This window comes from Mytilus californianus, unplaced genomic scaffold, assembly GCF_021869535.1.
Source record: "Mytilus californianus isolate M0D057914Y unplaced genomic scaffold, xbMytCali1.0.p SCAF_7, whole genome shotgun sequence".
NCBI classification, from domain to species: domain Eukaryota; kingdom Metazoa; phylum Mollusca; class Bivalvia; order Mytilida; family Mytilidae; genus Mytilus; species Mytilus californianus.
The window spans coordinates 107,862,866-107,879,279 of NW_026262723.1; the positions used below are offsets into that span (position 1 = coordinate 107,862,866).

The 16,414-nt window shown below is 31.6% G+C and overlaps 1 protein-coding gene across 2 annotated transcripts in view; it reads right to left on the reverse strand.

Moving 5' to 3' along the window:
• LOC127707900 (receptor-type guanylate cyclase Gyc76C-like) overlaps positions 1-16,414 on the reverse strand; it is a 148,429-nt gene that overhangs the window by 81,851 nt on the left and 50,164 nt on the right. For both annotated transcript variants that reach the window (XM_052212659.1, XM_052212658.1), the window contains exon 2: positions 1,765-2,307. In XM_052212659.1, coding sequence (XP_052068619.1) covers positions 1,765-2,145 — 381 coding nt within the window. In that variant the 5' untranslated portion in view covers positions 2,146-2,307. The remainder of the gene's footprint in view (positions 1-1,764; positions 2,308-16,414) is intronic.

The following is a 16,414-nucleotide window of genomic DNA, read 5'->3' on the forward strand; positions in this document are numbered from 1 at the left end:
AACCAGAAAGGAGAGATGATTTAATGGCGATTCAAATGTCCACACAGTAACAGCTGTAACGTATCAATTTGATGAAAAGCAAAATATATTTAGCAATTGAGATATCATTCCAAGACAGTTGACACTAAAACATTCTTAGAAAGTGTAGCTACATCAGGAAAATTTATTTAATTTACTCCTGTCAAAGTGTTTACAACGTTATCTATCTACTAGAACTTTTAAAAATGAAACCTGTACGTGTTTTTGCGATATAAACAACACACACATGAATTAATCATGCATGACCACTAACTTTCGAGTGTCAGGTTCTTTAAGTAGCGAAACTAGTGGGACTGGATATTTCAGAATAACTTTCAATTTGTTAATGGACTAAATTGTTTAATTTGATTGTAAAAATTCATTTTGATTTATCTAACGATGTATATTGCCTACTGAAAAATTCGTAATTTCAAGTTCTGTAAGCTGATCATCATGTATATGTTTTATATATGTTTTTCAATATTTAATGTTATACGCAATGTTTTATATGTATATTGGAATGTATAATGTTATACAAGTGGTGAGAATTTAATAAAAAAATATTGAATCTGAATCTGTATTAAATAATATCTTTAAATCGACCTGTTTTTAAAGGATCAAAAGTGTAAGCAATTTTTTTCTGTAATACTCCAATACGTATTTGATGTGAAAATGACTTCGTGATATTTAATTACAAACTTGCTGGTTATATAGTAAACATACACAACATATTTGATGTATGTGTTTTCTGTAAGATTTTTTTAATAGGAATAACGTATGATTTTATGCATTCAATTATAAACAGGCATACTGACACAAACTAAAACTTGGATTGCCTAAACAAGCATTTATTTTTGTTTAGGAGCCAGCTGAAGCCCGCCTACGGGTGCGGCATTTTCTCGCTGTGTTGAAGACCCATTGGTGGCCTTCGGCTGTTTTCTGCTCTTTGGTCGGGTTGTTGTCTCTTTGACACATTCCCCATTTCCATTCTCAATTTTATTTGCCGCTTATTTTAACTTGTGATATTTATTTGTAGTCTGATTTTTCTTCTGGAAGTAAGGTCAATCGATCTTGTTTTATTGTTTTATTGTTTTATTATTTTTAACTACTTATTATCTGTTTTGTTTTGTTTTACGTGGTCATTCAAATCTAATATAAAAACAATAGAGAAGAAAGTAAGAAAATTGACATTAAAGTTGAGTTCAAATAAAATTTACCAGAAAATTCTTAGAGCAAATAAGTTCGAAAAATGTTTGACATGGTGTTGCTGTTTAAATTAATAGCTGGAAATGTTTCTGTAATTAAACAGTTGCCACTTATTGAAACTTTAAATACTTATGTATTCTTTTGTGGGAAATTACACGCGGTCCTGGTGTTGCACAAATGGCTATATAGAGTTTCCAAATTGGTACGTAATTGAAGTGTTCGATATAATAATTATGCAAAGCATTATGCAGATTGTATAAGGTCATATGCTTTTATGAAATTCTACCACACATCAGAACAAACATACACCTGTTGTCATCTGACAACCAAAGAAAAACTTAATTATAGACAAGCAAGTCTGAAAACGGTCAACCGTGAAAAGTAATATTTAAAATATGTGTATGAACATTGATTGACCCATTTGTGTGTGTTTTTTTTTTTTTTTTTTTTTTTTTATTTTTTTTTTTTTTTTTTATTTTGAATTTATTTATTTTCATTTATTATTTTTTGGGTGGATGGTAATAAGAAAACTATACTTACATATGATATCATCGGGAGATTTACTGCAGCTGACACCCTAGCCTCCACGCTGCAACTATCCTCTAAACCAAAAAAGGCTACGGCATCTTGTCGCCATTGGTCAAGTAGTAATTTTGTCCCAGTGATGGTGTCTCCTTTTGTGTCTCCCCACACTAGATGTATATGATAGTCTGGTAACACTGTCGTATCATTATTGATAAGATCAACAGCATATGATATAGCTCCAGATATAACCCTTCCCTGAGTATCTCTCTGCCATGGTATACGTTTATCCACAGTCAAATATCCGATTGTTATGTTTTTCAACTGTTCACCAGCTATAACTTCAAATGACACACAAGTAGTAAAAATTAAGCACACGTGAAAATAAAAAATAATCATAATTGAAGTGCTCTTCTAGACCCATTGGTATGTACCATCGTAAAGAACTTCCGATCATATTCCACAACTATGTAAACATGTTGATGAAATCAAAACGTACTGCTATAGGCTTTCATAGATGTCCTCGGGACAGCAATTATAAAACCTCCGGTTAATTATCACCTGCAAATATAAAATGACTATCAATGTATTAATCCCTAGGCATCGAAATTACTGGTCATAGAGACATTGTGTAAATACAATAATCTCATACTGTAATTTTAACTACATGACGTTATAGCAAATGAAATATCGACAGCTGAGCACATAAGAAATTTATCTAAGACTAATTCTATGGCGGAAAAAAAGCGTTCACTTAAAGAAGCAGCGATGATTTAATCGTTTTAATGAAGAATCTATTGATACGTTATTAATAAATTCATTTCAATAATTAATTATCAGGTTAATATGGCAGGGAAAACCGCATCATTATAGAGTATTTATAGAAATAAACGCATTTATCGAACTAGTTCTCAACTTTGTTTTATACACCGACTTTATGTTTTTTAGAAGTTAAATTTGCTTAATCATCTGAGCAATTCAGTACATGTCTTTGTAGAACATGTGCGCCGTAAAGAGAATTATATTTGACTACCTATTGATTTATAATTAAAATCTCCATTTCTTTCGTTTGAAAGAAAACACCGTTTATACGTTTTCCATAAGCTTTTGTATTAATTAAAGGAGCAAATTACAAAAGACTGTTCTGTAACACCTACTGCACAGAAATAAACCATAATGAGGTTTTATGGAGAACAAAAGAATTTATATTGCTGTGATTTCCTTAGCCTACATACTCGATTTAGAATGATGTATTCCGAAGAGCATAAAACTCCCTGAATAAAATCCATAAAAAGGTTTATTAGATCAAGCAATGCTCTTGAGATTTATCATCAATAAATGAGAGTTTTGTTTTATCTAACATAAAGTTCCCACTTGAAACATACGTTTCTTGTAAATGATTTCGCCGTCGAATGAACCAGGTTTTATTAATCGAATGTACTATTGTATCCCAATGAGGACCCATCAAAAACAAAATTTGAATTTGTTTTATGCATTTCTAAAATTTCGATAAAGGCGTATTTTGTTATTACAAATGTGTTACTTTCCAAGGTCGATTATGACAAATTATCATTTTTTCAGGGAAATAGTCGTCACAAAGTGAGAGCATCGTAGTTACACATTCAAAATTCTTATATCGAAGTGAAAAAAAGGTGGAAGATACCGAACGAAGAAACTGATCAGAAGATGATAGATTAACAAAATCATGGCTAATAACGAAAACGACAAAATCATGGTCAATAACGAAAAACGACAAAATCATGGCTAATAACGAAAAACGACAAAATCATGGTCAATAACGAAAAACGACAAAATCATGGCTAATAACGAAAAACGACAAAATCATGGTCAATAACGAAAAACGACAAAATCATGGTCAATAACGAAAAACGACAAAATCATGGCCAATAACGAAAAACGACAAAATCATGGCCAATAACGAAAAACGACAAAATCATGGTCAATAACGAAAAACGACAAAATCATGGTCAATAACGAAAAACGACAAAATCATGGCTAATAACGGAAAACGACAAAATCATGGTCAATAATGAAAAACGACAAAATCATGGTCAATAACGAAAAACGACATGGTCAATAACGAAAAACGACATGGTCAATAACGAAAAACGACAAAATCATGGTCAATAACGAAAAACAACAAAATCATGGCCAATAACGAAAAACGACAAAATCATGGTCAATAACGAAAAACGACAAAATCATGGTCAATAACGAAAAACGACAAAATCATTGCTAATAACGAAAAACGACAAAATCATGGCTAATAACGTAAAACGACAAAAAGCAAAAAACTATCTACAAATTACTGATGTCTACATATAAAACTAAAGACTGAGCAAAACGACAAAAGGCAAACAACTATCTACAAATCACTGATGTCTACATATAAAACTAAAGACTGAGCAAAACGACAAAAGTCAAACAACTATCTACAAATCACTGATGTCTACATAGAAAACTAAAGACTGAGCAAAACGACAAAAGGCAAACAACTGTCTACAAATCACTGATGTCTACATATAAAACTAAAGACTGAGCAAAACGACAAAAGGCAAACAACTGTCTACAAATCACTGATGTCTACATATAAAACTAAAGACTGAGCAAAACGACAAAAGTCAAAAAACTATCTACAAATCACTGATGTCTACATATAAAACTAAAGACTGAGAAAAACGACAAAAGTCAAACAACTGTCTACAAATCACTGATGTCTACATATAAAACTAAAGACTGAGCAAAACGACAAAAGGCACACAAATATCTACATATCACTTATGTCTACATATAAAGCTAAAGACTGAGCAAAACGACAAAAGGTAAACCACTATCTACAAAACGCTGATGTCTACATATAAAACTAAAAACTGAACAAAACGACAAAAGGCAAACAACTTCAACATAACACCGATGTCTACATATTAAACTAAAGACTGAGCAAAACGACAAAAGGCAAACAAATATCTACAAAACGCTGATGTCTACATATAAAACTAAAGACTGAACAAAACGACAAAAGGCAAACAACTGTCTACAAATCACTGATGTCTTTACATATAAAACTAAAGACTGAGCAAAACGACAAAAGGCAAACAACTATCTACAAATCACTGATGTCTACATATAAAACTAAAGACTGAGCAAAACGACAAAAGGCAAACAACTTTCTACACAACACTGATGTCTACCTATAAAACTAAAGACTGAGCAAAACGACAAAAGTCAAACAACTATCTACAAATCACTGATGTCTACATATAAAACTAAAGACTGAGCAAAACGACAAAAGGCAAGCAACTGTCTACAAATCACCGATGTCTTCATATAAAACTAAAGACTGAGCAAAACGACAAAAGTCAAACAACTTTCTACAAATCACTGATGTCTATACATTGTAAACTAAAGACTGAGCAAAACGACAAAAAGCAAACAACTGTCTACAAATCACTGATGTCTTCATATCAAACTAAAGACTGAGCAAAACGACAAAAGGCAAACAACTATCTACAAATCACTGATGTCTATACATATAAAACTAAAGACTGAGCAAAACGACAAAAGGCAAACAACTGTCTACAAATCACTGATGTCTACATATAAAACTAAAGACTGAGAAAAACCACAAAAAGCAAACAACTATCTACAAAACGCTGATGTCTACATATAAAACTAAAGACTGAACAAAACGACAAAAGACAAACAACTATCAACATAACACCGATGTCTACATATAAAACTAAAAACTGGGCAAAACGACAAAAGGCAAACAACTGTCTACACAACACTGATGTCTACATATAAAACTAAAGACTGAACAAAACGACAAAAGGCAAACAACTTCAACATAACACCGATGTCTACATATTAAACTAAATACTGAGCAAAACGACAAAAGGCAAACAAATATCTACAAATCACTGATGTCTATACATATAAAACTAAAGACTGAGCAAAACGACAAAAGGCAAACAACTGTCTACAAATTACTGATGTCTACATATAAAACTAAAGATTGAGCAAAACGACAGAAGGTAAACAACTATCTACAAAACGCTGATGTCTACATATAAAACTAAAGACTGAACAAAACGACAAAAGTCAAACAACTTCAACATAACACCGATGTCTACATATTAGACTAAAGACTGTGCAAAACGACAAAAGGCAAACAAATATCTACAAAACGCTGATGTCTACATATAAAACTAAAGACTGAACAAAACGACAAAAGGCAAACAACTGTCTACAAATCACTGATGTCTATACATATAAAACTAAAGACTGAGCAAAACGACAAAAGTCAAACAACTATCTACAAATCACTGATGTCTATATATTGTAAACTAAAGACTGAGCAAAACGACAAAAGGTAAACAACTGTCTACAAATCACTGATGTCTTCATATAAAACTAAAGACTGAGCAAAACGACAAAAGGCAAACAACTATCTACAAATCACTGATGTCTATACATAAAAAACTAAAGACTGAGCAAAACGACAAAAGGCAAACAACCTTCTACAAATCACTGATGTCTACATATAAAACTAAAGACTGAGCAAAACCACAAAAAGCAAACAACTATCTACAAAACGCTGATGTCTACATATGAAACTAAAGACTGAACAAAACGACAAAAGACAAACAACTATCAACATAACACCGATGTCTACATATAAAACTAAAAACTGGGTAAAACGACAAAAGGTAAACAACTGTCTACACAATACTGATGTCTACATATAAAACTAAAGACTGAACAAAACGACAAAAGGCAAACAACTGTCTACAAATCACTGATGTCTACATATAAAACTAAAGACTGAGCAAAACGACAAAAGGCAAACAACTATTTACAAAACGCTTATGTCTACATATAAAACTTAAGACTAAATAAAACGACAAAAGGCAAACAACTGTCTACAAATCTCTGATGTCTATATATAAAACTAAAGACTGAACAAAACGACAAAAGGCAAACAACTGTCTACAAATCACTGATGTCTACATATAAAACTAAATACTGAGCAAAACGACAAAAGACAAACAACTATCTACAAAAAACTGATGTCTACATATAAAACTAAAGACTGAGTAAAACGACAAAAGGCAAACAACTGTCTACAAATCACTGATGTCTTCATATAAAACTAAAGATAGCAAAACGACAAAAGGCAAACAACTATCTACAAATCACTGATGTCTTCATATAAAACTATAGACTGAACAAAACGACAAAACACAAACAACTATCTACAAATCACTGATGTCTACATATAAAACTATAGACTGAACAAAACGACAAAACACAAACAACTGTCTACAAAACGCTGATGTCTACATATAAAACTAAAGACTGAGCAAAACGACAAAAGGCGAACAACTATCTACAAATCACTGATGTCTTCATATAAAACTATAGACTGAGCAAAACGACAAAAGGCAAACAACTATCTACACAACACTGATGTCTACATATAAAACTATAGACTGAGCAAAACGACATAAGTCAAACAACTATCTACACAACACTGATGTCTACATATAAAATTAAACACTGAGCAAAACGACAAAAGGCAAACAACTATCTACAAATCACTGATGTCTACATATAAAACTAAAGACTGAGCAAAACGACAAAAGGCAAACAACCATCTACACAACACTGATGTCTACCTATAAAACTAAAGACTGAGCGAAACGACAAAAGGCAAACAACTGTCTACAAATCACTGATGTCTACATATAAAACTAAAGACTGAGCAAAACCACAAAAAGCAAACAACTATCTACAAAACGCTGATGTCTACATATGAAACTAAAGACTGAACAAAACGACAAAAGACAAACAACTATCAACATAACACCGATGTCTACATATAAAACTAAAAACTGGGCAAAACGACAAAAGGCAAACAACTGTCTACACAACACTGATGTCTACATATAAAACTAAAGACTGAACAAAACGACAAAAGGCAAACAACTGTCTACAAATCACTGATGTCTACATATAAAACTAAAGACTGAGCAAAACGACAAAAGGCAAACAACTATTTACAAAACGCTTATGTCTACATATAAAACTTAAGAAAAAACAAAACGACAAAAGGCAAACAACTGTCTACAAATCTCTGATGTCTATATATAAAACTAAAGACTGAACAAAACGACAAATGGCAAACAACTGTCTACAAATCACTGATGTCTACATATAAAACTAAATACTGAGCAAAACGACAAAAGACAAACAACTATCTACAAAAAACTGATGTCTACATATAAAACTAAAGACTGAGTAAAACGACAAAAGGCAAACAACTGTCTACAAATCACTGATGTCTTCATATAAAACTAAAGATAGCAAAACGACAAAAGGCAAACAACTATCTACAAATCACTGATGTCTTCATATAAAACTATAGACTGAACAAAACGACAATACACAAACAACTATCTACAAATCACTGATGTCTACATATAAAACTATAGACTGAACAAAACGACAAAACACAAACAACTGTCTACAAAACGCTGATGTCTACATATAAAACTAAAGACTGAGCAAAACGACAAAAGGCAAACAACTATCTACAAATCACTGATGTCTTCATATAAAACTATAGACTGAGCAAAACGACAAAAGGCAAACAACTATCTACACAACACTGATGTCTACATATAAAATTAAACACTGAGCAAAACGACAAAAGGCAAACAACTATCTACAAATCACTGATGTCTACATATAAAACTAAAGACTGAGCAAAACGACAAAAGGCAAACAACTATCTACACAACACTGATGTCTACATATAAACTATAGACTTAGCAAAACGACAAAAAACAAACAACTATCTACAAATCACTGATGTCTACATATAAAACTATAGACTGAGCAAAACGACAAAATGCAAACAACTATCTACAAATCACTGATGTCTATACATATAAAACTATAGACTGAGCAAAACGACAAAAGGCAAACAAATATCTACAAATCACTGTTGTCTACATATAAAATTTAAGACTGAGCAAAACGACAAAAGGCAAACAACTATTTACAAAACACTGAACAAAGACAGAGAAAAACAAGCCCTTCAAAAAATTGGGATGATCGTAGGTGCTCCGGAAATTTTAATTCCAAATTAAATAATAAAATCGTAATTCAAAACACAAAATTGTAGATAATTCTTTATTCCATATATTATTTTGAATTTCAATTAACGAATTAAAAAAAAAACTTATGACGAATTTAGTCTCATTTGAAAATTCGTTACAATAATTTAGAAATTTGTCCATTCGATAGACTTCCGTACAATTCATAATAATTTTTGTAATACTTTTGAGTGAAAAAAATCTATCCTTGTGTTGAAATCATATTGTATTTCACAACGGAATTAATCGTTCAGAATACATCGTCTAACATCAAGAAATTAATAACACTGAGTAAATGAGTAATAAAGAGTAAATCATTTAAGATTGTGGAATAACGAGTGGAATTAAGGCGACAGTAGTTTACCGGTCTTCAAATCTCGTAAATCGATTAAAAAAGTGACAAATCAAAATAACAAACATAAACACAGGGCCGAGACCTACGGTCATAAAACTTTAAGTACTAGGAGTTCTTTTGCCGATATTAAATGTAGGACGGCATTATTTCTTACCCATAGGTTAAGTACTATGAGCTCGACGTCATGAACTACGAGCATACTATAATCAAGTTTAACATATTATTTATTGTGTATTTTTGTTATCTATTATACCGTTATGTAAGTGTTAAGTGCTTTTCCTAGAACACTGGTTTGTTTTTGAATGTTGTTTAATATATGTTTTTATTCTACTGATTTAGATTGAAAAGGGGAGGGTCGAGATCTTAAATACTAGGTTAACCCGGTCGAATTCTCATTACCTGTCCCAAATCCCAACCTTGGCAGTGGTTGTTTTATGCCATTTCTTTAAGTTTTTCAATATTTGGAGGATTGGGTTTAATAGCAGATCTTAGATTGTATCTGTTTTTTTTTCAAATTATATTTACTCAGGAAGATTTAGAGCTCGACATATTTTATAGACAAAAGTTTACTTTGTTGAAGACTTCAGTGTTGCCCTCTAGATATATTTTGATTATATTTGTCTTTTGGGTTGCTGTCCCTTTGACGTATACCCTTGAATCTCTTTTATATTAAGAGAGACTCATACCTTTACAATAAATTTCTATATATCTGTCATTCATTTTAGTAATAGGTTTTGGACCAATTTATATATGTATCTATACGTTTTTTGCTGCTTTTTATTTACGTTCTATACATTTCTAGATCTTTTCACGAATGTTTAATTGATTGTATCTCTAGAAGAATTAATGATACGTGTTTCATATTTTCGAAATCCTGATGCAGTTCAACGAGTACAGTATCGAACTACCGCCAAATGACATATACTTCACCTTCAAATAGATTTTCTTTTAAATTTTTAATAGTTAATTGGTTGACTCAATTATTTTCACATAAATAAGGTCATAAACCAATTTATTTTTCACCGATTTTTTATAAGAACTACATGTATATGAGAAATTGCACAAAAAAAAACATTGAATTTTAACACCGATATCAATCTAAATCACTTCTTTTCTTTTCTTTTTTTTTTTTTTTTATTTGTTGGTAATGATCAAACGCCTGCTATCGATTTATGTATCATCTTAGATAAACATGTAGTTAATCTTTCATAGGGTAAAACCTAACAATATCTTAATGTTACGGTTCTAAGTTATTCACTGGGTTGGATAGCCATGAACGGTCAGTGCATAATGAAGCTAATTATCTTGTTATCAATATTTATAAACAGGGATGTCCAGTTTTATTATCATATTATCAATCTGTAACTGTTTATTTGTCTGAACACTAACAAGTATGCTTTTAAATAGAATTTTATTACATCTAATGCCAGGTCATCAACTGTTTGTTTATCATAAATTATGTCTGTAAAATGTTATAGTGTTTTTTCTTAATCAACAAGAAAAATATATAAAAAAAGATCGGGTGAAAAGTTGACTTACTTATAACGACTAATGATATCGATAAACCTTTCTTGTTTAAATAACAATATGGTACTGGCGGGCAATTTTCCATCTACTGATTAAGTAGTTTGAATATTACATAATCAATTTTTTTTATAATGCCCATTTGTACATGCTATTATAAAGTTGAAAAAAATCTACGTGATTTTTTTAAAAGTCATAATATAAACATTGAGAAGAGATTTGGCTCCAATATTACAAATAGATATGGGAGTTAAAAAAATGGCATTATATCATTTGTTTTTTTTTCTTCTTCTTCATGTAAACATAATAGCCTGCCACAATCACCAGCACCTATTAAACAAATGTAAGATATGAGTCAGAAATTTCCGGATTTTTCTTCCTTGCGAATATGTACTCATTAAAACATGAACGGTGTAACAATAAGAGTCCGCCTTTTTATGGCATACCTATAACACATTCAACCCTTCTTATAGATAAATATATCTTAGTTAAACCACACATTACTGTAGAGGAAAACCACACATTACTGAACCACACATTACTGTAGAGGAGAACCACACATTACTGTAGAGGAAAACCACACATTACTGTAGACTGTAGAGGAGAACCACACATTACTGTAGAGGAAAACCACACATTACAGTAGAGGAAAACCACACATTACTGTAGAGGAAAACCACACATTACTGTAGAGGAAAACCACACATTACTGTAGAGGAAAACCACACATTACTGTAGAGTTAAACCACACATTACTGTAGAGGAAAAACACACATTACTGTAGAGGAAAAAAGAAGACAGAACATACATCTTTATTGCAGACAGATCATAACAAAGGCCTTCACTTTGGTTATTTGAGGCAATTTCAAGCCTCCGTGTTACTTTACTCATTACCCTATGACCTTAAGATTGAAAATAATGGAAAAAGAAAAACTAATTATCAATGAAAAAGGAAAAAAATCTGCAGCTTAATATTCTAACTTCCAAGAGATAAAAACTTAATAGAAAAACCTGTAACATTACACTGTTGTTAATTAAAAGGAGCCAAATAAGTAATCCACTCTATCATCTAAGCATGCACATAATTCGAATTTTGAATAAATCTTAATTATCTTCCAGATCGATGCTAGTAAAATCTACATATATTTGTGTATAACGAATTTTCAAATTAGGAACTTGAAAAAAGATGGTTTAAAACACATTCCCCAAAAAGTGTTTGTACCTAGAAACAAATAAAAACCATTTATTTCTAGTCATATGCATCTGCCCACAGTGTATCAATTCAGGAGAGTTTTTTTTTTGTTTTTTTTTTTAGAATAATCACTTACTAAAATCAGGAATATAGAACTCATTCTTGGTGGCACGTGATTGCTCAATGTCAAGAATGTGTCGACACTTCTAATAAGTATCAGTGTAAAGCACGAAATCTCTGTACTTTGTTTTTCCCGTGAACAATAATCGTCTTTTTTATTTAAAAGTGCATATGATAAGTAAAACTATGGCATGGATTTCCTGTGGACCCTGTTTGTGTAAAGTCGTCGAAAAATTCAATTTTTATACGCCCGTCAATTTTTGACGGGACGTATTATGGTATACAAATGTCCGGTGTCCATCCGTCTGTCCGTCTGTCTGTCCGGCGTAAACATGTCGCACCGTAACTTGAGAATGACTTATTCAAATTTCATGAAACTTAACATAGTTGTTTCTTATGATGGTCAAACGATCTGTATACTTTTTGGTGAAAATAAGATTAAAACTTTTTGAGTTACGGGACTTAGTAACAAAAACAGGTGTGTGTTTTTTTTTCACATGCCGCGCCGTATCTCAAAAACAATTTATGATTATTGCTTAAAACTTTACACACTTCTTAGTTATATTAATCTTAAGATCTGTATACTTTTTGGTGATGATTCAAAATTTCATTTTAGAGATATTGAGTATTTTGTTAAAAAAGTGGGAGGGGTTTTTCACATGTCGCGCCGTATCTCAAAAACAGTTTATGATTATTGCATAAAACTTTACACACTTCTTAGTTATATTAACCTTAAGATCTGTATACTTTTTGGTGATGATTCAAAATTTTATTTTTGAGTTATTGAGTATTTTGTAAAAAAAAAAAGGGGGAGGGGTTTTTCGCATGTCGCGCCGTATCTCAAAAACGATTTATGATTATTGCTTAAAATTTTATACTATTCTTATTTATATTAATCTAAAGATCTGTATACTTTTTGGTTTTAATTCAAAATTTTATTTTTGAGATATTGATTTTTTTTTTTAAAGGGGGGTTTTCACATGTCGCGCCGTATCTCAAAAACGATTTATGATTATTGCTTAAAATTTTACACACTTCTTAGTTATATTAATCTAAAGATCTGTATACTTTTTTGTTTTGATTCAAAATTTTATTTTAGAGATATAGAGGTTTTTGTAAAAAAAAAAAAAGGGGGTTTTCGCATGTCACGCCGTATGTCAGAAACTATTTATGCTTATTGCATAAAAACTCGCAAACAAGACGACGGGCGTATCATGCGCTCATGGCGCAGCTGTTTATTTGTCCTGGGCGTATCATGCGCTCATGGCGCAGCTGTTTATTTGTCCTGTAAAAATGTATCTACTATGTGTCCGGTCCATTACAGTTCTAATTCCGCATAAAAAGTATCTTCAACAATTAGGGAATATGGTATGGCAGTTTGTCCTATTAAAAAGATATAAGAAGATGAAGTATGAGTGCCAATAAAAGTATATATAACATGTCAGGAATATAAATTTCTACTTCTTTTAACAGATTTTCCCGCAGTTGACTATTCGAGTGTTTTTTTTTTTTTTTTTTTTTTTTTTGCTTTTTCGGTAATTTCTTTAGGCATTCTATTTTAGATAGTTTAGTACATTTCTTTTTTTCCTTTTCTAGCACTCAGAAACGACAGAACATAAAATTGAACCGTTACTGATACAATGTATTGCTCTATAGCTTTAATTGCATTGTTTATATAATCAATGAAACTATCGTTTTATGGGTAAAGAAACCTGAAAAGATCGAATATCAAATAATGGCTAATCAATGGCATACTGTTAAAAGACAATGTCTGGTGACAATTATACACAGGCATTCAACATTACCCTTGAAATAACCTTGAACTGTCAGAATCCCGACTAAATTAAATTTGTATGGTAAATTATGGTTTACACGAATCATTTATGGAGGAATAACTATGTTATGATTTATAAACAAATAATAGTTATAACAGAAAATGCCAAAGACATTTCATTACATTCAGCTTAATAAAAAGACTATAATGAAAGCTGAATGGAATATATATCTAGCTGATCTATAGTTTTTCCTAGACTTCTGCTTTAATTACTGTTGGGTTTTTGTTTTTGTATTTTATCATTAAAAACGAACGAAAACCGTAAGTTTGCATTGTGTTAACAGAACCAACAGTTGGTGTTACCGAAACTACAAATGTATTTCAATAACTCTCAATTCTCAACACTCCATAATGTGTACCATGCATTCTATGAAGAATTATGATGCTATTGAGCATTAGAATGTAGTAAACTTCCTTTTAGTATAAGTGAATCAAATTTAGTTGAAGATTGTAAATTAGTGAATACTAGTTTTATGTTAATCAATATTGTATCTCCATTCTCATTAAGGGATATACGCCACAAATCTCCTTCAATGGGGCACAAATGTCTTTTATTAATATTCCTTATTTTATGTAATTACATAAAATGCATTTAAGGATGCATAACGACATTTTACTTTCTTTCTACTTATTATCCTTACTTTTATTATTATTTTGGTTAACACGTGAATGCTTGTAGTATTTATTGTTGTTGATATTGTGTTAACTTCTTTCAAGTTACATTATAAGATTGATTGGCTAACGTACAGCGACACCTATTTCATGTATATTCTGGACAATTACTTGTTAATCTCTTATGAAGATACATTGACTTACACAAGATACGTGCTTTAAATACCAATGTTTAGTATTTAGATTGAACCCGTTAAAGATCGAATCCCTCACTCAAGGAAAATTTACTACGTAACGGTTACAACAAAATCATCGTTGAAGTAATGTTTAGAAGACATATTAGTTCGACATTCACTTCGTTCATAACGTTGTGTTATATATTGTTAAATCAAAAGCTCGCTTCATTAACTTATTTTTCGAAGTGTAAACGATATAAAGCTCTGAAACAATTGTACCACTTTAGAAAGAATAAAATGTGTCAATCGTCAAAACAATCCTGCAAACCTAATAATTTTGATTAACTCTTACCAATTGCAGTATTAAGAGGCACACAATTGTTTAATTATACCAAATGTTTAAAAGTATACACTCATGAAACACCCCCAAAAAATTTAAGGAATAGCTTTTTTATTGTTCTTCATCTGAACTTTACAATGAGGACCTTCAACATGGTACAAAAACTCTCACCTCACGACAAGTTAAAGACGTCTCCTGACATCAATGACCATACATACACAACTTGCTTGTTGTTCGGTGTGAGCCAAGGCTCCGTGTTGAAGGCCGTACAATGACCTATAATTGTTTACTTTTTACACATTGTGACATGGATGGAGAGTTGTCTCATTGGCGCTCATACCACATCTTCTTATTTCTATAGGCTGTATTGTATATTGATTACAGTAAAAATTCTAAGATTTTTTGGAAAACATTTCTGCTTTTGAAAAAGTACAGGATAAATGGACAATACCTTGTTTACTCACTAACACTAACTCGCTACTACATTGTAACTTACTCGCTACTAGTGTCCTACGATATCACTCAGTACTTTTACAAAAACCACTTTACTGTTCATTTGCCGGTTGTTGTCTTATGGAAGATATTAACTCAAACAATTATTTATGTGTAAAGATTATTTATAACTTAAATTAGACTTTATGATATCAATATAAAAATAAGAAGATGTGGTATGATTGCCAATGAGAAAACTCTTCACAAGAGACCAGATGACAGAGAAATTATCAACTGTAGATCACCGTACGGCCTTCAACAATGAGCAAAACCCTACCACATAGTCAGCTATAAAAGGCCCCGAAATGACAAATGTAAACCCATTTAAACGAGAAAACTAACGGCCTGATTTATGTACAAAATAATGAACGAAAAACAAATATGATTTACAGGAACAAACGGCAACCACTGAATTACAGGCTCCTGACTTGGGACAGGCATACATAATGTGGCGGGGTTAAACTAGTTTGAAGGCGCCAACCCAACCTGGAACAGTGGTGTAACAGCACAACATAAGAACAAACTACAAAAATCAGTTCGATGCAAAGCAGAAATATATCTAACAAAAACACAGACCGGACGTGGCAGGGTACTTATACATCCCCACAACAAATAGACACTAAGTACAAATCTGAGAGTACTCGCAGTTACTGAAAGCTAGTTCAAAGATAATAACGACCAATTAAAAAAAATCATGCATCTAAGATTAAATGTTTGCTGTATTTCTGTGAGCTTCAGCTAGTTCCAAAAGAGAGTCGCTTGTACAATGGGGTAAACATCACATACTAAAATTTGGATGAAAACGTTGTACTGTATCAGTTATTTCTTTTATATCTATATAA